This window comes from Tursiops truncatus, chromosome 15, assembly GCF_011762595.2.
Source record: "Tursiops truncatus isolate mTurTru1 chromosome 15, mTurTru1.mat.Y, whole genome shotgun sequence".
Taxonomy (NCBI): Eukaryota; Metazoa; Chordata; class Mammalia; order Artiodactyla; family Delphinidae; genus Tursiops; species Tursiops truncatus.
The window spans coordinates 74,859,180-74,881,519 of NC_047048.1; the positions used below are offsets into that span (position 1 = coordinate 74,859,180).

At 46.0% G+C, this 22,340-nt stretch overlaps 1 protein-coding gene and 1 long non-coding RNA gene across 6 annotated transcripts in view; one reads left to right on the forward strand and one right to left on the reverse strand.

The window, feature by feature from the left end:
* SLC9A8 (solute carrier family 9 member A8) overlaps nucleotides 1–22,340 on the forward strand; it is a 72,087-nt gene that overhangs the window by 36,808 nt on the left and 12,939 nt on the right. For all 5 annotated transcript variants that reach the window (XM_033840639.2, XM_073793088.1, XM_073793089.1 and 2 more), the window contains 5 exons: nucleotides 4,214–4,357; nucleotides 9,662–9,800; nucleotides 11,314–11,419; nucleotides 18,201–18,317; nucleotides 20,559–20,641. In XM_033840639.2, coding sequence (XP_033696530.1) covers nucleotides 4,214–4,357; nucleotides 9,662–9,800; nucleotides 11,314–11,419; nucleotides 18,201–18,317; nucleotides 20,559–20,641 — 589 coding nt within the window. The remainder of the gene's footprint in view (nucleotides 1–4,213; nucleotides 4,358–9,661; nucleotides 9,801–11,313; nucleotides 11,420–18,200; nucleotides 18,318–20,558; nucleotides 20,642–22,340) is intronic.
* LOC141276555 (uncharacterized) lies at nucleotides 342–21,878 on the reverse strand. Its single transcript, XR_012326387.1, has 2 exons — nucleotides 21,337–21,878; nucleotides 342–1,167 (listed from the first exon to the last, which is right to left on the reverse strand). It is a non-coding gene; the product is annotated as an uncharacterized lncRNA (long non-coding RNA).

The window sequence follows — 22,340 nt, forward strand, 5'->3', positions numbered from 1 at the left end:
GCCGGAGAGCCCATCGTCTGAAGGGGACAGCCACCTCTTAGCTCCACCGGCTAATTACCACGTGGGAACATGGACCCAGAATTGCCAGATACTTAATTGTTTTTTTTCCAAAAGAGGCCAAGTTTCTAGATTTTAATAGGGAATTTTCCTGTTTTAAATGTTGCCAACTTGATCCATTTTTCAAAACACCATGCAGGTCAAACATGAGGCCCATGGACCTCTGCACGGTAGGAAACATAAAAATAACTTTTTTGCACAGAAGGTTTTACTTCACTGGTGTTTCCTCTGGAGAGCTAATTCACTCATAGATACACCCTAAATTATTTCACCATCCCAGTCCATTTTCTTTTTTTTTTTTTATTTTTAAATTTTATTTATTTTTGGCTGCGTTGGGTCTTCGTTGCTGCACACAGGCTTTCTCTAGTTGCGGCGAGTGGGGCTTCTCATTGCGGTGGCTTCTCTTGTTGTAGAGCACGGGCTCTAGGTGTGCGGGCTTCAGTAGTTGTGGCATGCAGGCTCAGTAGTTGCGGCTCATGGGCTCTAGAGCGCAGACTCAGTAGTTGTGGTACAGGGGCTTAGCTGCTCCACGGCATGTGGGATCTTCCCAGATCAGGGCTCCCTGCATTGGCAGGCAGATTCTTAACCACTGTGCCACCAGGGAAGTCCCCCAGTCCATTTTCTTTTTGTTTTGTTGACGTTGCTGTCTTCTGAGATGATGGAATAAAGAAAACACATTGTTCAGTTGAACTGGCTTCTGGCCTTTTAAAAGACTGGGTCATAAGCTGTGATGTGGAACAGCTGCGGGCAAGATTCAATGCCTGCTTATATTCAGACCTCTCCATGATTCAGGCAGTTCATATTTCCGACTTTCCATGTTCACTGTCAGAAACACTGTGCCCCAATTTAGAGTCTCAGCCAAAGCTAAATGTGTTACATAATTTATGCAAAGCACTTCTCCCCCAACATTTTATTATGGAAATTTCAAACACACAGAAAAGGTGAAGCACTGTACAGTGGACACGCACATGACCGCCTAGATTCTGCAGTCACTGTTTTCACTGGATTTGCTTTAACCACAGATCTTTCCATCTCTCCATCCCTCTGTCCATTCATCAATCCGTCTTCTGGTTCCTGCTGTTTGGTTTTCAGTTCAGGATGCCACAGGAACTATGACAAAGAACATCAGTCAGGCCTCTTTCAGGGCAACTGAAACCCAACACGAACTCGTTTTAGCAAAAAAGAAGTTTGTTGACTCATAGAACAGAAGTGTCCCCGGAGTGATGGCTTCCTGCATGACAGCCTCTGGGGGCCTGTGATGTCAGGAACCTCTCCTCTCTCTGTCTTAGCTGTTCCCTGGTCAACGTCATCCTCAGGTGCGCTCACCCCACGTGGCAGCACCAATGGCTTTCGTCTCACGATCACCCTCGCCATCCCCGCCAAAAGGGCCAACCTAATATCTGGTGACCTGGTAAAATGCCTGGCGATGGACCTCTGACCAGGCTTGGGTCCCCTGCCTACTCCTAGAGCCCCACGCAATACAGGGATGGAAGGTGGAGGAGGCCTGGCTCCACAAAGGGAAATTGGAGCCCAGTGGGGCTGTGGGTGCTGTCCACTGTGTGCTTGCTGAGGGATGGAGGGAGGGGCCCGCGAGCCGCACGGAGTCATCGCCCAGCACACAACCTGCGGCACACTCCCAGGCTCCCACTCTGCTTTGGGATGCACTTTTTTTTTTTTTTTTTTTTTTTTTTACTTATTTAGGCCTCGCCGCACAGCTTGCAGGATCTCAGTTCCCTGACCAGGGATCGAACCAAGGCCTTGGCAGTGAAAGAGCAGAGTCCTAATCAATGGACCACCAGGGAAGTCCCCAAGATGTACTTTTTAGACGTTCTTCTTCCTTCGAGGCCTCTGTTATGTCGCTGTGGGTGATGAGAGTGGGAATAAAAGAAGGAGAGGGGAGAGAAGAATCTCTGTGGGTTGCAGAGCAAGGGCTTCAGGCCAGCTGCCAACAAATCGTGGCCTCCCGGGTTGGCAGCTGTTCGGTGGAGTTACCTTTTCTTCCTTCCCGGACCCCTCCCTCCTGCCTGCCTTCCCCAAATATCTCTGGGCGCTCACAGTGAGGTGAGAGGCAGGTGAAGTCACAGCTCATAATGCACGTGACAAGCTCTGTGAGGACAGGGCAAGTCTGGGAACTGAAGTCTGAGCTGAGGCCGTCTTTGAAGTGAGCAGGCTCTCCTGCATGAATTCACATTTCCCTCTGGCGCCACCACGGAAACCGGTACGCCAGATTATCGGTTTATGAAGAGAACTGTAACTGGCAGGGCAGCCACACGTCCCTTCCCACCAGCGCTCCTCTCCCTGAGCCCGGAGCCAGATGATCGTGCTGGTGACATACGGTGGACAGAGCACGCTCCAGTCCCCAGGCCAGGTAGCTCCTCATCCCTCCCAGACCGCAAGCTTGGTGCGGGCGGGAAACAGGTGGATGGGCTCTGGCTCACGTCTCCACCCGAGGCTGTCCCCTCGTGGCTCCTGGTGTTGCGGAAGGGGGCAGACCTAACCATTCTGCTGAGCTGGAAGGAAAGCAGTGCCAGGCGAGGCCTTTTGAGGGAAGCGACGAGGGCTTGCAAGAACTCTAAGGGGAAGAAGACAAATGGGCTGCGAGAATAATCTTCCTGACTCCTCAGGCGGCCCCCAAGGCCCCGCAGGGTGACCCGGCCCTGCCTCCCTCCCAGACTCCAACATTTCCAGCCACTTGCCCTCACTGCGCTGCTGCCAGGCTCACTGTTTTGTTTCTCAGGCAACCAAGCTTGCTCCACCTCAGAGGTAGCTTGCTCTGGTCACTGCCCCCAGGTCTTGGCCTGTCCATCTGCTTCTTGTCAGGTAGGCCCTCGTTTAAATAAGCATCATTTCTTCAGAGAGGCCTTTCCTGACCCCCCCGATCTAAGTGGGCCCCACCCCCATGCCTCCACACCACCCCGCCATGTTACTCTTTCTCTCATCACCCTGACTTCCTGTGTAACACTCGCCTTTTCTAAGTTGACCTTGGCCTCCGGGTATTGCTGTATCCAGTGTAGTGGCTAAGAGCACCCACTCTGAGCCAGATGGCCTGTGTTTGGATCCGGGCTTCGCCACCTCCTAGCTGTCTGACCTTGGGCAAGTTCCTTCACCTCATTGTCCCTCAGTTTTCTCCTATGTAATCAGAGCAATACTAGTACCATTTCATACGGTTGCTTTGTGGATTATTGAGCTACTATATGTAAAGTGCTCAGAACACTGCCTGGCACGTGGTAAGTGCCACATAAATATTTGCTATTATTATAAGCCTTGGGACTTCCCTGGTGGTCCAGTGGTTAAGAATCCACCTTCCAATGCAGGGGACGCAGGTTCAGTCCCTGGTCAGGGAATGAAGATCCCACACGCCGTGGGGCAACTAAGCCCTCACCGCAACTACTGAGCTCGCATGCTCTGGAGCCCGCGCGCTGCAACGAAAGAGCCTGCATGCCGCAACTAAGACCCGACGCAGCCAAATAAATAAATAAACAAATAAATAAATGTTTTTTAAGAAAAAGCCTTAGTGCTTGAAACATCTTAGGCGGTTAATGCCCATTTGTTGGAGGTAGTTAGACCCTCGTGAGTACTGGGGTGAGAGCTGCTGGCCTGGTGGTAGGCAGCACTGGTGTCGCTGTCTGCCTCCCAGGCTGCGCAGCCCCTGAAGCAGGCTGCAGTTGCTGCTGACTTTTGGCACTTTCCTAGATGTTGCAGATCTGAGTGGAGGCTGGCGTCGGTCACAGATGGCACTCCGGTGGCCTGGTGGCAAGGGGCAGAGCAGAGGTCAGACCCAGGAGCACATGGGCCATTTAGGGGAGGCCCTCTGGGCCACCATGGTTCCAGCTGCTCTGACCAAGAAGGCTGGGATGGCTGTCATGTATTTAAGCAAAAGTCTTCCCTCTGTCATTGGTCGAAATAAAATCTTGGTATTCTCAGTGGAAAACCAGGCCATTCATAACAACAGTTTGTAGAGTGGGACTTTCACTTCTCCACCCACAATGTTAATTAGCAGGTATTTTAAGTGGAGAAAAAACCACCATCTTCTATAGTTCCTTCAGCTACAGTGTGTACTGTTGTTATACTAAATACCGTCTCTGAGTTTAATGTTTTACTATGTGGACCAGGGGTTAAGCGTTACAGAACTACCCCTTCCTTTTCTCTTTGACAGTTTTGCATTTGGCTCCCTAATATCTGCTGTTGATCCAGTGGCTACTATTGCTATTTTCAATGCACTTCATGTGGACCCGGTGCTCAACATGCTGGTTTTTGGAGAGAGCATTCTCAACGATGCGGTCTCCATTGTCCTGACCAAGTAAGTGTGCTTTCTTCAAGTGACGGAACTAAAGGGCCTTGTATCAGAGGGGCAGATACTTCCGTGCAGCTGCGTGTACAGTTGCTTATCCTCTGGGTGATTGGTTCACTGCTTCTCCATCTTTCTGGCCTGACAAGCCTTGATGTGCCCCAGGAATCTTGTCAAGGCCCAAGGTGATTAGAGGAGAATCTGCCTTTTAGGATCTACCTTTTAGCAGTGCTTTTAAATTAAACCCAGCTTGGACTTCGCTGGAGGTCCAGTGGTTAAGACTCCACGCTTCCAATGCAGGGGTGTGGGTTCGATCCCTGGTCTGGGAACTACAATCCCACATGCCATGGGGTGTGGCCTAAATAAATAAATAAAGCCCAGCTTCTCATCAGCATCACGGGGGGTGCTTATTAAATGTAGCATTCCCAGGTGCCACCCTGAGAGCTTCCGATTCAGTAGGTCTGGGGTGAGTCCCCAGATGATGATGGAGCAGCCAGTTGAGGGATCAGTATTTGGGCAGCATTGTTCCAGATGAAAGCATGTGACAGAGGCCCTGTTCTGCCACTTGTGAGCTGGTGCACGTCACCTTCCTTTTCGCAGCTGTAAGGTACGGTAGTGATATTCACTGGCATCCTGCCTTAAGATGCTATTATGTGAAAGCTACTTTGGAAATTGCAGATCTTTTTCAGTTGTTCATTGGTATACTGCCCTTGTTGATAGGATCTGAGAAATTAAAGATGAGCCATAAAATGTCAAGAAGTCATTGGGAAAAGCAAATGAGTCTAAGTTCATCTCAAATCCATTTGTCGGATGCAGGGCTGTTTCCTTGCACTCTGAGGTTTGTGGTGTTCATGTATGGACAGGAGACCCAGACAGTTTTACCAAAAAACAAGAAGGTACAGACAGTCAAAGCAGTTGGAGAAAAGAGCCCTGGACCATGTATCAGAGATGAGCTAAGAGAATTTGGGGGGCCATTATGTGTTCTGTTAAAGAATAGTTTTTCCATTTTGATTTTGAACTTGTTTCCTTTGTTGTGGGATTCCTTGCAAAGCATAACCACTCTGTGGTTTTCTTAAAAGCCTTACTATAGACTATACTCAGCATTCTTATGTTGGAATAAAAGAACATTTTATCGTGGAAAGAGCCCAGGTCTTGGGGTCAGGCTGACCTGGGTTCAAGTTCCAGTGATGGCCACTCAGCTGTGTGACACCCTGGGTCAGCTCCTGAACCTCTCTGAGCCACAGGTGTCTCAACAGTAAAGTGAGGGTGATAATGCCTCAGCCTAGAATTGGATTTGAGGATTGAGTAGTTAAATCTACTATGTGAAAAGCATCTGCTGTCGGTGAATGTGAGATCCTTTCCTCTTCTGCTCCTGTCCCCCAGCTATTGTTTGTCCTGTTTTTGTCCTGCTTTTGCAGGAAGAACTTACCAAGTGTTGCTTAATTGAAAGAGGTGCTCAGCAGACCCTTAAACAAAACAAAAACATATGTATATATTCTAAAATAATACCTATATTCTGTATATAAAATTTAGAAAACTTACAAAGAAAGAAAGAAAAGAAAAAAAATGCAAGCATTGTAACTCCCAAGAGATAATTACAGTTAACAATTTGGTAGAAGGTACATGTAATTTATTTAGATGGGTATATACTGTATTGTAACGTTTCCATTGAATGGAGTTGATAAACATCATTTATATTTATAACATCATTTAACTAGTTGCATAGTATTCTTTCTATGGGTTTACTGTGATCTATTTATGGATTTACTGTGATCTATTTGACCAGTTCCCTATTGTTGGCTTTTTCATGTTTCTCTTGGCAAAAATTTCTGTAGCTTTATTAGGAAATTATATATCATGCTGTAAGAGCTTTTAAAAAAAATCTGATACTTTTTCTTAAGATCTACTTTGAAAGTGTCTTAGTTTTCTGGTTTTTACCTTTATCTTGTGTCCTGGTTGTGCATTTGAACATTTGTGATAAGGAATTGTGCCTAAATTGAAGGTGACATCATGAGTTATTCTTATACATGAGGAGCTAAACTCAACTGCCTTGTCTCTAATTTATTTTTTTCTTAAATCTGGGAGAAGTAGGATCTTTTCTGAGCTTTCCCAGGTCTCCTTTGCCACAGAAAGGCCAAAGGTTAGGAGATACTTTGTTTTTAAAATGAGAAAGGATGCAGTCATTGTAACTAGCCATACATTCTTCCTGGAAAAGTGCTTTTGAAGGCCAAGTTCACCTATGATGACAGTTTCCAAAATTGAATCAGGGGGCCACATGCATATATGGTTTCCAGCCTTCACCTCCACTACTTACCGGTACACAGGCTGGGGTAGGAGTCACTGACCTAAGTCTCTGACTCAGATGGGTTGTCCTGTGAGTCCGTAGGCATTTTCCGGTGAAAGCGGGAGATGGGGGAGGAAGGGGATGTGGTAGGACTGCCTTGTTTTTGCAGTGTAGGGGGGAGGTGTTGTCAGCTTTCCTTGGTTACAAGGAAGAATCACATCTTGTTTTTCAGAGTGATCTGATGATGATACATTTATCTTTGTAACTGAATATGTGAATGAATTACCCCCTTTTTAATGTTTTCACTTTCATAAGTGCCAGAAAGCTGAGTATCTTCTGTTTCTTCATTAACCTTAATTAAATTATTTTTAGCTTTGATTTGTTACTATGACAATCTATTCTTAACAATAATTGTGGTAGAGGAAACCTTTAGTTCTCTGCAGCTGCAGCTAAAGCTCATGAAATGGATCCTGAAGCAACATTGTCTTTTATTCTTTAAGGTGTGAGGAACATGACCTGAAAAAGTAAAATGCATGACATTTCCAGGCTAGAAAGAGTTCGAATTCTACCTTCATTTATCTTGAGTTCAGAAACCATTGGCCTCGGCCCTGGGTCTGCTGTTAACCATTGGTGTGACCTCACCCAGTTAGCCACTTTCTTTAGGCCTCAGTCTCCTTTGCATGAAAAGAAAGCAGTGACACCAGCCAGTGTCCCAGCTGTGGTAATGAAATGAGGGGGCTGGATGCTATGCTCGTGGCCCACGGATCCATTTGGGACCTAGAGGTGATCTTAGCCTTCAAAAGTACTTTCCCAATAAGAACCTTATTGGTTCCCAGCTTTCCCCAAGGTGGGATGTTAACATGGGATCTGCTGGGAAAGAAAGGGAATGGGGCTATTGGGGTGAGTTTAGAAAACTTTTATGTGAAAAAAGTTGGTTTTCTTTTTTGCAGCACTTCTCAGAACCTTTATTATGTTATATTATGCTGTAAATCACCACAAAAGCCTTAGGTTATCTGACCGAGCCACCCTTTTATCACAAATTATCCTGCTTTAAAATTATACCAGTTCATGAAACGCTAATTAATGAAGCTGAGCATTACTATTGACAATTCTTTGTTTTGTTTACTGATTCAGCAAAAATTTGTTGAATATCTTCTGTGTGCTGGGCTCTGCTTAGGCCCTGGACATATGGCAGTGAACAAGGTGGACACAGGCATGGTCCTCATGGAATGATTCACTAGTTCCACTGCTGTGGAGAAGTCAGGCACCAGGAGAGCCTGTAAATGGGCTGGCCTATGTGAAGGCAGGTGTCCCTGAGGGAGTGTCACTGACCCTGTGTGCTGAGAACAAGCCAGAGTCAGCTGGAGCCCAGGAAGAGTGACATACGACCTACCGGGAGGTGTCAGTGACAGTGGAGCCCCGCCCGAATGAGGAGGAGATGGGATGGGAGGTGTGGTGGGGAGGAGTCCGTCAGGCTCAGAAGCCTAAGCTTCCCCTGAAAGCAGCAGGAGACTGACGAGGGGTTTTGAACAGGCCAGTAACTCCATCAGATGTGCATTTTCAAGGGATCGTTCAGGCCCCTGAGTAGAGAATGGGTTCTCCTAGGAAGAGCAGGATGTATAGAGAGAGAGATCCGTGAGGCAGAAGCCCAGAGCTGGAGGATAGTAGGGGAGGGAGGGAGAGAAGTGGATGGATTTGAGAGAAGGTGGACTCAGCAGGAGGAGGAGATTTAATGAGAATAACTCTTTTAATGGTATAATGGTTTTACCCTTGGGGGTAAAACCAACAGTTGAATTTAATGGCTGCTGACATTTTTCTTTGCTCTGTAGCAGTGAAAGGAAAGCCCTTTCAATTCTTCCTCTTGATGTCTCCTCCCAAATCCCCACTCTGGGCCTTACCCACTGATATTTCTTCTTCAGGAGGCTCCATTCTAGTCTGACTTCATGCCACAGCCTCAGTTTCGGGTTTTATCCCACAGGATCCCCACTCCCCCACGCCCACCCCGCACTGAAAACATTTCCTGTGACTCCCCAGGGCCTTCAGGATGAAACACCAACTCCTTAGCTTGGTTCATCGAAAGCCTTTCACAGGGCCTGGCCCCGCCTGCTGCTCTTGCCTTACTCTTGCCACTGTCCTCCCCGCCAGCCCCTCCCCCAGCAGCCAGTTCCTGTGTTCTGTCCACAGTTGTCTGTGTAACTTCCTGCTCCTAGATACACTGGTAGTATTTTGGGGCTCCCTACCTCCACACATGCTCTTCCCTCTGCCTTGGGTGCATTCCCTCATTTCTTCACCTGGTTAGCTCTTCTTTATCCTAAATTGAAACCCAGCCCATGTGCCATAAAGAACCTTCCTAGACCCCCACCAGTCTGAGTTTGATGCCCACCGTGTATTTCCTACAGCTCTCTGCTCTTTCCTGAGATGGTCCTAGTTTCCATCTTGTTAGTTTTTTATTTTCTTTTTGGCTGTGTTGGGTCTTCGTTGCTGCGCGTGGGCTTTCTCTAGTTGCCGTGAGCAGGGGCTACTCTTTGTTGCGGTGCGCGGGCTTCTCATTGCAGTGGCTTCTCTCGTTGCAGAGCACGGGCTCTAGGTGCGTGGGCTTCAGTAGTTGCGGCACGTGGGCTCAGTAGTTGTGACTCACGGGTTCTAGAGCACAGGCTCAGTAGTTGTGGCGCACGGGCTTAGTTGCTCCGTGGCATGTGGGATCTTCCCGGACTGGGGCTCAAACCCGTGTTCCCTGCATTGGCAGGCGGATTCTTAACCACTGCGCCACCAGGGAAGCCCTCCATCTTGTTTTTCTCCCTCATTAGACTATAGAGTTCCCTAAGGGCAGGCACCTGCTCTCATCTCTGAACCCCCAGAAACTAACACAGTGCCTGGAACAAAGTAGGTGAACAAATAAGTGTTTGACTAATGGGTTGAATGATGAATGAATGAGAGAATAAGCCAGAAATAAGTTTTGAGTTCTAAGTTAATTTCTAATAACTTTGTCTATAACATTTTAACTTCTTTCTTTTTTTTCTTTTATTTCCTAGCACAGCTGAAGGTTTAACAAGAAAGAATATGTCAGATGTCAGCGGGTGGCAAACATTTTTACAAGCCCTTGGCTACTTCCTCAAAATGTTCTTTGGCTCAGCAGCACTCGGCACTCTCACTGGCTTAATCTCTGCATTAATATCCTTTTAATATGATGAACACATGTGGCTGAGAAGATTATTCCTAATTACATCCGTCTCTCGTCATTTTCTCCAGTTCCTTAAGGGGACCAATTTTAGTCTAAAGTCGTATTTAAGGAGGACTTTTATGCTTAGTTCTGGTTTGAAGAACACTTTAATTTAAACTCAAGGATTTTAAAATTTAACATTAGAAATTTAGGATATCACTTTTCAAAGCTTAAAAAACATGTACACTGTTGAATATCAGATCTGACTTTGGGGTCTTCTCAGTTCCCAGAGTGTGATAACTGCATTCAGATGAATTTCATTTTCTGCTGTCTCACTTTTCATATTAAGAAAATCGGAAATTAATTTCCTTTGAAAATGTCAAATTGAGAAAATCTCTATGCCACTGAAAGTATTTATCTGGAAGAACCAGAAAAGAGACTTTCAAAGTGAGCTCCATCTAAGTTATTCACACTGATTTTGTGGCTTAACAACCCATAAGCTTTTCCAGCCATAGAAGCCAAGAGACTTGTTAAGGCCGCTGACACCTTTATTGCTGTAGAAAATTTGTCACATTTAAAACGGGAACAGGCACCAGACCTTTTCTGTGTGAGTGTAAGCCTGCATGCATCTTGGGGAGATGGCCACCTGGCCCTCCTCCGCCAGCAGTTTGTTTCACAGATGGCCGGCCAGGAAAGCCTCTTCTGCCTGAGACAGGCGTGTTTGTCTGCCATCCTGTTGAATTTTCCCTTCAGTTCCTATGTCCAGAAGTCTCAAGGTGCTGTTGAGTCAGCTGACAGCTTCTTATATTGTATCAATAAGCGGAATGGAAAAGAAAACTTTTTCTAGTTCAGTATTTTCCTCTGTATTTATCTCTTTATTTAAAAGAGCGGAGGGGCGGGCGGGGAGAGCATCTTCTTTAATGAAGCCCCAGTAAATGGGTGCTGTGGGCTCCAGCACAGGCATGTGAACAACATTTGAATACGTGGAAGATTCTCCTTTCACAGGAACATGAGTTTATAAATGTCCAGGAATAGGAGAGAAGGTCCTTCAATGGGGCATCGATCCCCAGGATTCTGGAAACCCCATTAGTGACCTCAGCTGATGTGGTCAGTGGAGTGGAAGAGGGACACGGCCCTGGAAGGGGCCTGGCAGTATGGGGTGTCCTCAGTCTGTCTGCAGCCCCAGCTCCCCACAGCCCGCCCCCCACCCATCCCCCGGTGGCTCCCAGCCCTCCAAGTCAGCATTTCCAAATGAAATGACTTAGGGTGACTTTAGTTTTCCCCTACCGTTTGTCTCAGGAATTTACATCTCTTAGTATTTTGTCAGATGCCCTTCCTTAAAACAAGAGTCTCCCTGCAAAGAAAAAAATCCATAATGACAAATTTTCACCTGTTACCTTGAGATGTTCCCAAATCTTTGTATCCATTGTTTACCTTCTCTATTTGGAAGGCAGCAGTTTTGTGACTTCTCTAGACCGCCCGTAAGTGTCCTTTGATTCTTTTTCCTTGACAATTGTCATTTACGTGCTAAAGCATATTGACTTGAGGAAAACGCCTTCCTTGGAGTTTGGCATGATGATCATTTTTGCTTATCTTCCATATGGGCTCGCAGAAGGAATCTCACTCTCAGGTAAGTGACAGAGAGTGTTGAAATGCTGGGGTTGATGGTCCGTGGTCCTGCCTGGTGAAAGGTTATGTCGATTGGGTCACTTTCAATCATAAGAGAGTCACGACTCAGAAGAGCTTAAGCAGTAAAGGGGACTAACTGGCTCTCTAGGGATACATCTGGATTTAGACCTGGCTGGAACTCAGTGTTGTCAGGGTCACCTTTTCTCTTTACCCGCCATCCTGTAGCAGAGATCAAAACATCTCTTCCAATGTTGCCTCTCTCTCAAAACAAGCCCTCTGAAGGGCCTTCAGACTGCCAAGGGCAGTCAATCCCTTAGCCCATCCCTGGGCCCTGGCACCCACTGACCTGCATTCTTCCACTATAGTTTTGCCTTTTCCAGAATATAAATGTCATATAAAGGGAATCATGTAGTTTTTAGTCTTTTGTGACTTGTTTCTTTCAGTTTTCATAATGTTCTTGAGAGACACCACCTTTTTGCTGTATCAGTAGTTTTACATTCTTATTGAGCCGGTTTTTCCATTCACCCTTTGAAGGACATTTGGACTTTTCCAGATTTTGGCTATTAATGTGCATATCTTCATTTATCTTGGATAAATACCGAGGAGTAAGTAAGGTTGCCGGGTCTTATGGTAGGTGTATATTTTGCTTTATCAGAAACTGCCCAGTGTTTTACAGAGTGACTGGGCCATTTGCATCCCCACCAGAATGTATGAGAGAGTGTCAGCTGCTTCACATCCTCGTCAACACTTATTTTAATTTTAAACACTAGCCATTCTGACGGGTATGTGGCAGTTTGGTTTTGATGTGCCTTGGTGTGCTTCTCTTTATCTTCCTCTCGGGATTTGTTGAACTTCATGGGTTTGTAGTTTGTGTAAGTTTATGGCTTTTATCAAATGTAGTACGTTTTTATCAGTTTCTTGAAATATTTTTTTCTGTTCCTCCTCTGCTGCTGAGCAGAATTCTCCTTCCCTCAGGTCACTGTCTGGCATCACACATGGGTCCTCTGTGAGCAGGTGTTGCCAAGGAGGAGGCAGAGAGGACTCTGGCCATTTTCCCTGGAGAACTTTGTAAACCTCAGGGTCTCGTTTGTTTTTAATCCCAAGCCAGTTCTCTTGGATAACTTCATCCCGGTATCTGTCATCCTGTTCCCTCTCTTACCTTTCCTGAATTTTGGCACTTACATAAACACCACCTGTGAGTCATTTGGCTCTAGCCTAGCTATTTTTACCTCTGTTTCTCTAGATCATTCCCCACCCCTTTGAGATGAACACTGAGTACCTGTTGGCAAAGATATATTTCTTGCATCCATTTAAAATTTGTGATTAAGACCAGGGAGTGTTTTTCTTGTCTTTTCTTCAGAGAGGCAGTGTTTTCTATTTGTAGGGGTTTCGTTTCCTTGGGGACCTCTGCCGTGCACGCTGATGGGGCCGAAAAGAGCACATGCAAGCCAAGAACACACTTGTCCGCCTCTGGGTGACGGGCTGGCTCTGCCCACACTCTGCCGGTGGGATGTTTGTCACGCAGGGTTTTCAGAGAAGGAGAGGCTCACCCTGTTAATGTAAGGGTACAAACAGGAAAGGTGGCTTTGGTGCGGTCCCCTCCTTCCTCTTTGTGCTCTGCTTTTCCTGACTGTCACAAAGGACGAAGTGGTTACCACAGCCACCAAACAGGACGTTCTCCCTAAGAATCATTTACCTAAATCTGTGTGTCTAGAACACAGCGGTTAAGGGCACCGGACAGACTCGGTTTGAATCCTACCTCCACCTCTCATTAGCTGTGTAACTGCAGAGAGCAGACTTAACCACTCTGAGCTTCCACTTCCTCACATGAAGTAGACATAATAAAAGTGCCACTCTGGGGCTTCCCTGGTGGTGCAGTGGTTGAGAATCTGCCTGCCAATGCAGGGAACACGGGTTCGATCCCTGATCCGGGAAGATCCCACATGCCACGGAGCAACTAAGCCCGTGCGCCACAACTACTGAGCCTGTGCTCTAGAGCCCGTGAGCCACAACTACTGAGCCCATGTGCCACAACTACTGAAGCCCACGCGCCTAGAGCCCGTGCTCCGCAACAAGAGAAGCCACCGCAATGAGAAACCTGTGCACCGCAATGAAGAGTAGCCCCTGCTCGCCGCAACTAGAGGAAGCCCGCACGCAGCAACGAAGACCCAACGCAGCCAAAAATTAATTAATTAATTAATTAAATTTAAAAAAGAAAAAGAAAAACCTTTCACTCATCCATTCAGTAAATATTTATTTAATGCCTACCCTGTGCGGAGAACGCTCCTTGGTTTCAGAGGTACAGTAATAAACAAGACAAGATCAGGTTTCTGCCTGGAGAAGGAAGATAATAAGCAAGTAAGCAAACACATAGGGTAATTTCAGGTAGTAAGAAGTGATGTGAAAAAAAGAAATCAGAATAATGTGATGGAGTGTCACGGGGGCAGGAACGTTATGAGGTAGGGGGTCAGGAAGGTGTCCTCAGAGGGGTGGCACTGGGGCTAAGACCTGTGTGGTGAAAAGGAGCGCCAGCGTTGGAGGCTCTGGGGAGGGAGTGATTGGCAGCGTGAGCAGCAGGTGCCGAGAGTCCCAGATAGATCTGAGGGAGCTTGGCTTGCTCCAGGAAGAGCAGGAAGATAGCGTGACTGAAACAGAAGGGCAAGGACCCCATCCCGCAGGGTTCTGTAGGCCTGGGAAGGAGTTGGCATTCTGTTACACACGCAAAGCCAAGTGTTGGAGGACTTTTTAAAAATCACTGTGCCAGTAATACGTGTCATATCTGTAGTATGATACTGTTTATTACTTTTTAAAAATATATTATTTCTTTTTTTGGCTGCATTGGGTCTTCGCTGCTGCACGCGGCTTTCTCTACTTGCGGCAAGCGGGAGCTACCCTTCGCTGCAGTGTGCGGGCCCCTCATTGCAGTGGCCTCCCTTGCTGCGGAGCTTGGGCTCTAGGTGCGCGGGCCTCAGCAGTTGTGGCTCACGGGCTCTAGATCACAGGCTCCGTAGTTGTGGCGCATGGGCCCAGTCGCTCTGAGGCATCCCGGACCAGGGCCCGAACCTGTGTCCCCTGCACTGCGCCACCAGGGAAGACCCTGTTTATCACTTTTTTTAAAGACAGATAAACTTTATAATGGCATAGTAAAAGAGCTGGCAATCTGCATGTTGAACTGTATAGTAGTTACCTCTGGGCAGGCGGTGTGAATGGAGAGTCTTGTTTTACTCTTTACCTCTGAGTTCAGATTTTTTATAGCAAAATATGTTCCTTATTGGGTAATTAACAAACAAAACTGACTATGGCCTGACTCAGCCTTCAAGAAGTACATCATGTTTTACCCGCAGTAAAGTTCAGTGCAATAGAAATTGTACACAATACCCTTTCAACTCCTGCCTTTTGGATTTGAATCCCTTTATTCCTTAATTACATTTGAAACAATGGATTTAACTGAGACTAGAAGTGGATTTCCTCCCTTCTCCCTCCCTCTCTTCTTTTCCTGCCTGCCTTCAGAGGCTGACCGCTTGCTGCACTGCTGTCTACTTCCTTAAATGAACTTGCCTTCTGAAAGAAGTAAATGTGTCAGGATTCTTCATTCCAGGGCATGTTTTAAATCCCCAGGCCTTTTATCTCCAGGAGTGAGCCTGCTGGACCGTTTTCCCCTTCAGTGTCTTTGCAGCCTATGCCGGGGGCAGCTGCAGTGGGTGAGGGTCGTCTAAGTGGTAAAGTCACCTGGGCTTAGGGAGGGTACGTAGGGCAGACACTTGAGCTGTCCCTGCAGCTTTTGTACCCACTGCTGACGCTGACTCTTTCCTTTAGCCCCCGGGATTTGAGAGTTCCCCCGACCCCAGACTGGACTGGCATGAAGGTCGTGGCTGGCTGGTCCCTCTTGTAGTCCGGAGGGCCCGTTTCTGTATGGTCCAAATTCAGCCCCCAGATGGGATTTGTTTACCTCTACAGAAAATGTTTAAACACTTCAATTAGTTGCTGTCGTTAAAAGTCAGAAGATTTCTGGGAATTCCCTGGCGGTTCAGCGGTTAGGGCTCGCTGCTTTCACTGCCGGGGGCCCGGGGTTCAGTCCCTGGTCAGCGAACTAAGATCCAGCGAGCTGTGCGGCGCGGCCAAAAAAAAAAAAAAAGTTGGAAGATTTCCCATAAGAAACAGATTTCTGGAGTTTCTCAAAAACCGGAAGGAAGACTGGCCAGCACTAGGCCTCCATCCACAGGGCTGCCATCAGCCCTTTATAGATGGGCTTATGCCTTCTCTGCCCATGTGCCAGTCACCCGCTTATTGTTTTTATCTTTATTTTTATTGTCTGGCCCCTGAGGAGTTTGGGTTTCCAACCCCTAGCCTACAGTGCACCAGACTAAAGCGGCCAGCCAGACGCCTGCTGCGTTGAGCCTGTCTCCTTGTTTCCTGTGGAGGAAAGCTTGCTGGGCCTCTGGCAGTGGCCTCTCCTGATGCTAGTCCCACGGGAAGTTCCACGTTTCACTGTCAGAGCTGACTTTCCAGAACCTTTGGCTTTCTGCAGTGGCTGTTTAATACCGTGGGCTATGATGACCTCGTTCTGTAGGCAGAATGACAACGTGGGCGGAAGGCCACTCGTGTCACAACTTAAGCGGTTGTGATTCACAGCTTAAGTGGTTCAGGCTCCTCTGGGGTTGACTTTCCCTTCAGGGTAAGAACTCCAAAGCCTCAGCTTTGCAGTGAATTGATAACCCTTCTTGAAGCAGGCTGGCGAAACAAAGCCCTTTGAGAGCCCAGAAGCCAGAGCCGTCTCTAGCATTGGACTGCACGGAAGGAAGAGAGAGGCTTAGGAGCAAGTCCATAGGAACTGAAGTGTGCTGTGCCGCATGCTCCTCCCCCAACCTCGACGGTTCTGGTCTTTCCCTCTGTTTCACCTCACATTGCCTGTGGCGTCTGTGGTCTAGATGCAGAGTCAGGAAGGAGAAGCTCTCGGGTGGTTGCCTGCAGGAACTTACTGAGAAGAGCAGATGAATTGAGGGGACAGCGGGAGGTGTTGTTATTGTGTGTTTTATCTAGCGGAGCAGAGGCTCAGAACGACTCGTAACTTCCAGAGTCTTCTCACTGCTCTGAAGTAGCAAGTAAAGAAGTCTCCTGCCCTCTCCTTTCCCTTCTCCAGGCTCATCAGGTGTGGCTCTTGGGCAGCATTGCTGGAATTTCCCTGTCTGGCCTCCTTTTTGGGAAAAATGAAAGAGCAAAGGAATTTGCTGTTTCCCAAGAGGGCTAGGAGATAACACGTTCCAGCTACTGCTATCTCTCTGGCCAGCAAATACCTGTTGGGCACCGCAAAGAGCGGGGTTTTCCTCTGTTTTGTAAGGTCTTGTTTATGCAGCAAGCTTGGCAGTTGAAATGTCTCCAACGCAATTCTGTGTTTTTCAATCATTTTGTTTTCTGCCAAAACAAACTTTATTGCACCAAAAAGAAAAAACAAAACTTCATTTATGTACAGTCAGATATAAAGACATCTCTTTGACTCCTGTGCATATTTCCTCAACTCAAGATTAGGGTGTAAAAGTCAGGCTAGTATGCCAGACATGCTCTGCCCATGGCAGGACCAAGGAGAGGATTGTCACTTGAAAGTGGGAACACTTAAATGGATGACAGGTAACACTGGACCAACAGACCAAGGGCATTCTTCCAAGCCTTGTACTAGCTCTGGGAATGGAAGAGGGAAATTGGAAGCAGGGCCCCTTTTTGAGACTTCTTTGAAGAGACCCAGCCTTCAGGTATCAAAGCTAAACTTCTGTCCCCCAAGCGCACTTCCTGTCCGGTTCCTTTGCTTCCTGCCCTCCCAAGTAGGACATTCTCCTATGCGTCACTCATTTTTAAATGGAAAGTTAGCCAGTAATCTGTTTCTACAAAATGGCATAAGTGAGTTAAATATTTGCTTATAAAGGTTGACTTGGAATTCATGTATCTTGGCAGCTTGTTTAATGGCTTTGTAAAAATCTCAGCTTCCTTACATGAAATAAAGACCTCTTTGCTGCTGCCTTGCCAGGGAGACACTGAGAGGAAACCCATGGAAGTGGCTTCAGCAGTGATTAGGGGCAGTGGACAAAAGTTGAAACTCAAATCCTGAGTACACAACAAAAGTTGTAGACTCTCTCATGGTGACCTTTAAAGAAAAGACATCACTTTTTTTTAAATAACACATCTCTCTTTTCATATTATAAGGTTAATTATAATATGATTATAGGATTATAATCATATTATAGGAAAGCGATTATAGGAAAGCGATTATAGGAAAGCGATTATAGGAAAATTCAAAATTAAAGTATGACAAAGTAAATAAAAATCCACCCATTCTCCATACCCAGATTCTTATGTTCCCTTTCTGCCCCAAGAGTGGTTCACCTGCCCCTATTATATCCATGGATGACAGTGACGGCTCACACCTGTTCTGCCCTGGTCTTGTGAAGGGCACTTGACATGGCTTCTCTGCATTACCCTCCTAACATGTCCATGAGCGTGGGTACTATTAGTCCCACTGTACAGTTGAGAAAACTGAGGCTTGTTGAGGGGAAGAAACTTGGCCCAAGGTCACCCAGCCGGTAATGAAGCTGCCAGAGAGACGGGCCCTTAGCAGTTCTCTGCGGCCTCTGGGAAGCCTCAGGTATTATTTTCCCATCTTTTTCTTAAAACACCTAATACTATGGGCTCCAGGGACTTGCAGGAAGCGTGAGGCATTATTGCCTGTCACATGGAAGGTGCTTTTCTGTTCTGTTCATGTCTGTGCACTTTGCCCCTTTGTCCCTCTCTAGGCATTATGGCCATCCTGTTCTCAGGCATCGTGATGTCTCACTACACACACCATAACCTGTCCCCAGTCACCCAGATCCTCATGCAGCAAACCCTCCGGACTGTGGCCTTCTTGTGCGGTGAGTTCTGCCTCTGCGTGGTCCCACGTGGGCCTACCCAGAGCTACTCGTTCTTCCTCAGCCTGTTTCAGGAGTCCGTTGAGATTTTCCCTGACAGAAGAGGCAGCAGAATTCCTCAGAGCCAGATACTGCACTCCCTTATCTTTTGTTTGTTACTCTGGCTTTCACATTTCATAAAGTAAGCCTAATACCTAACAAATGGAACTTTCGATGCCTGTAATTTTAAGACCAAAAAATAATGAGAACTGCGAATAACGAACATTTGAGACTCATGTATTTGCAATATATGAAAGTGACGTTTCTAAAAAATGCGTTCCTTGGAACTGATATTGATGAGAATTAAGTGAAAAAAGACTCCATAGTCAAAAAACAGTTTGGGAAATCCTGGGGTAAATAAAGTTGAACAAGTTTCTGAACTTGTGAGACTTTTCCGCCAACGTGCATTGTGAATTTCTAAGAGAGAGACAGAGTGACAGCATTTCCCAAACTTGTCCACAGGATCCTTTGTTCACAAGAGCATCTTGAAGGATGTGTCTCAGGCAAACCCTGAATTAGAGGTGTCATCGTTGGCCTGGGCCACACCGTGATGACTGTTTCTCTTAAGCAGTTTCAGTTATGCATCACAGTCTGATGAACCCATCATGTACCTGCCCCTAGTTTACACCTGGGAGTGAAGGAACCACTCTCACACTGTCCCTTTACACCGGCCCCCAAGTGGCTGTGCTCTGCCTGTCACCATCAGCACCTCCCCTGGCATTTCTGTGGGGTGTCTCATTTCGAAGCACCAGTTCCACACTGTCACGTGCTGGGAGTCGGGGGCAAGCTGTGCAGAGACTTCATTCCACAAACAGGGAGTCTCAGGTCACATGATCTGAGCACTGTCTCATGGCTAAGAAGTGAGTCTGGAAGCAGTCTGTCTCTTCCTGGCCCAGTGGGTATTGTTTCCACAGCACCCTTCTCAGAAAGTCATGGCGAAAGACTCTCTCACCGTAAGGAAATGTAAAGCAAAACATCCATCAAATTCTATTTTGTACCCATCAGATTTTCAGTTTGGTGATTCCCCACTTCCGGCACAAACGTATAGAAAATAGGCCCTGTTGACGGGCATATACATTGATGCCATCTTTTTTGGAGAGTCATTTGCAGCGTCAGTCTGACTTTAAAAGGCACATACTCTTTGACCCAGCGATTCTACCATCAGGGATTTAGTCTGTGCACAGGGATGTTTGCTGTTGCTTTTTCAATATCAGAAATAGAAACAGTCTAAATATCCATCAAGGATTCATTAAATTAACCATGACGTGTCCACATAATAGTATTCGTGCTGCCAGGGAAAAGCATTACATAGATCTGGATGTGTTCTAAATAAGCTGATTGCAAAAGACGACAAAAATATTTGATAAAAACATTCAAGGAGGAGAAGGGTAAGTATACTGTCCAGCTTGTGGACTTGTTCTAAGAGGATACACATTTGAAGAAAAAAAACATTGCTGAAATGTTTCAAAACAGCCTTGATGTTTTATGATGCTCAACTTTTAAAATAGTGTCTTTGTCTCCCTGGCTCTACGTTTATTCTGGAGGATGTTACAGTCTAAGCAGGGAGCCTGGTGCTAGGAATTTCTAAGGTGCTTTTTCTTAGGATACACAAGTGACTGCTTGTACAGCAAGAGTAAATGTCAGACTCTCTTTGACTTGTGGAGTGGAGCCAAGAGTTGAAATGTATTTCTTCCTGCAAATCCTGCAGGATGTAAGCCTTCTTCTAAACTTTGTGGCAACATTAAATATGTGAAGTCAGTCATTTGGCTTTGTCCACTCTGGCAAGGAAGTTAACAAAGGGCCCTTTCACACTAGTCACATGGCGTCTGCAGTCATTTGCTCTGAATTTTTGCCACTTTGCCGCAGTTGGGATCCTTGCTGATCACAGTGTTCAGCAAATGGACAGATTCATATATTTATCACCGTCCCCAGGTGGGAGAGTATTTATTTGCATGGGTATTTGACAGCTGGCTTATTAAATTAGGAGATTCTGAATAGCAAGCACTTGTTGCTTATGTGATAGAAAAGAATGAGAGAATCAAAGGACAAGTTTGCCAAGGTACTGGTTGCAGGATTTTCCAGAAAATAAGCAAAGTGGTATACTGGATTCTGATTAACTTCTGAATGTTTGCTTGCATAACAATCCCATGCTGTACTGGAAGAAAATAGTTGAGGCTGAATAATCCATTCTTTGGTTTGTTTCAGAAACATGTGTGTTTGCATTTCTTGGCCTGTCCATTTTTAGTTTCCCTCACAAGTTTGAAATTTCCTTTGTCATCTGGTGCATAGTAAGTATTTTCCTTGTTTTTTATTTAACTACTTATTTGTAGATCGATAACCACATATTCTGGATTCATTTATGTAACTGTTAACTGGTCAAAGTCAACAGCTACATAGACAACCTTCTGTTTGAAGTTTCTTTTTGTTAAAAATTCATGAACATACAATAAATGGGAAGGGATGGAATTAAGTAAATAAATATCCCTAGAAGAGAATTCTTGCTTGGTTTTAATTTTAAGTGGCCTTGAACTGTTATAGTCTTCTTTAAAAATTACCATTTTTTTCAGGACTTCCCTGGCAGTCCAGTGGTTAAGACTTCCGAGCTTCCACTGCAGGGAGCCCAGGTTTGATCCCTGGTCAGCAGGGAACTAAGATCCTGCAGGCTGCAAGGCGCAGCCATAAAAAAAAAAAAAAAATTTACCAGTTTGTAACGTTAGGTAGTAAAAGCAGATTTCAGAATTGAAATGTGTAATTGATCATAACCATGTAAAAACGGCATGCATAGAAAAAAGAAAATATGTAAGAAAATGCAGCCGAATGTTCACAGTGGTTGTAGAACGGGGGAAGATTTCTTTCTCTTTTCTACTTTTTCTGGATGATTATAATGAATATACCTAATTCTTGCTGTGGTTTCCTTCAAATGTGTCCATTTATAAGCATGACCTTGGACACTTGTTCAAGGTAAAGATTACGAGGCCCTTACCTCCTTTGGAGATTCATCTGGAGGAATCATCATCCCAGGTGGTTCTTATCATTGAGAAGATTTGGGAAACTGTTGTAATTGGACGAGAGACGGGTGGTGGCAGTAGGAAACAAGTTAAAATGTACCTTTAAAAAAGAAAAATAGAAGTTTAATCATTTGCATTCAAATCAGATCTTGGGAATGGAATGGGAGAAAAATAAATGTTTAAGCATTTAAAAGAAAGGTCCAGCTCCCTCAGGCATCTGATCAAAGTGATGGGAATGGCTAACATTTGGGCATTAGCCTGGTGTTCCCAGGTCCCTCGTCTGTGTCCCTCCTGTGTCTCTGTCCCGTCAGTGTGAACTCATCTCCCATAGGTCCTCCTGCTGATTTATACTCCTGTCCCTAATTTGATCTGTTTGTTGTCTTTTTAGATCCTCTGTTAATTTAAGGCACTTGCAAAGCACAGCTTGTTGAGTTACCATAATTCATCTTAACTCTTATTACCAGCTCCACTTAACAAAACACAGCTATTGAGAGGCAGGCTTTTTCTTTTAAATCACTGTCACCTACCACGTGCAAACCAGTGAGGCCTACCTATTTGGCATATGGGGAACCTGAGGCAGAGAAGATAAGGAACCCTAAAGAAAAAGATGTTTCTCCTTGCAGTCTGGGTGCCTCTACCTTAGTTGGCACAAGCTCATTGCTTTTGTCACTGTTATGTGTCCTCCAAACTCAGGTTTTAGGACAAGAAAACAGCAGCAAAAGTCTTCTATAGAAAGTATAGTAGCCTTTAATGTGGTCACTGGGTGAAAGGGGCCACATTTGGTCAACCCTGAAACACACATGTGGGAATGGAGGATTGGATTTCAGTGGGTGAAACAGGGAGGTGGCGATCTCAGCCATGAGCTGGGAGGGAAAGAAAATTGAGGCGATGCCTGGGGTGGTGACTCAGTTCCCCCTGAGCAACTGGTCAGTCTGGCCCTGGCACTCCTAGAGACGGCCTGTGCCGCTCAGATGGATTA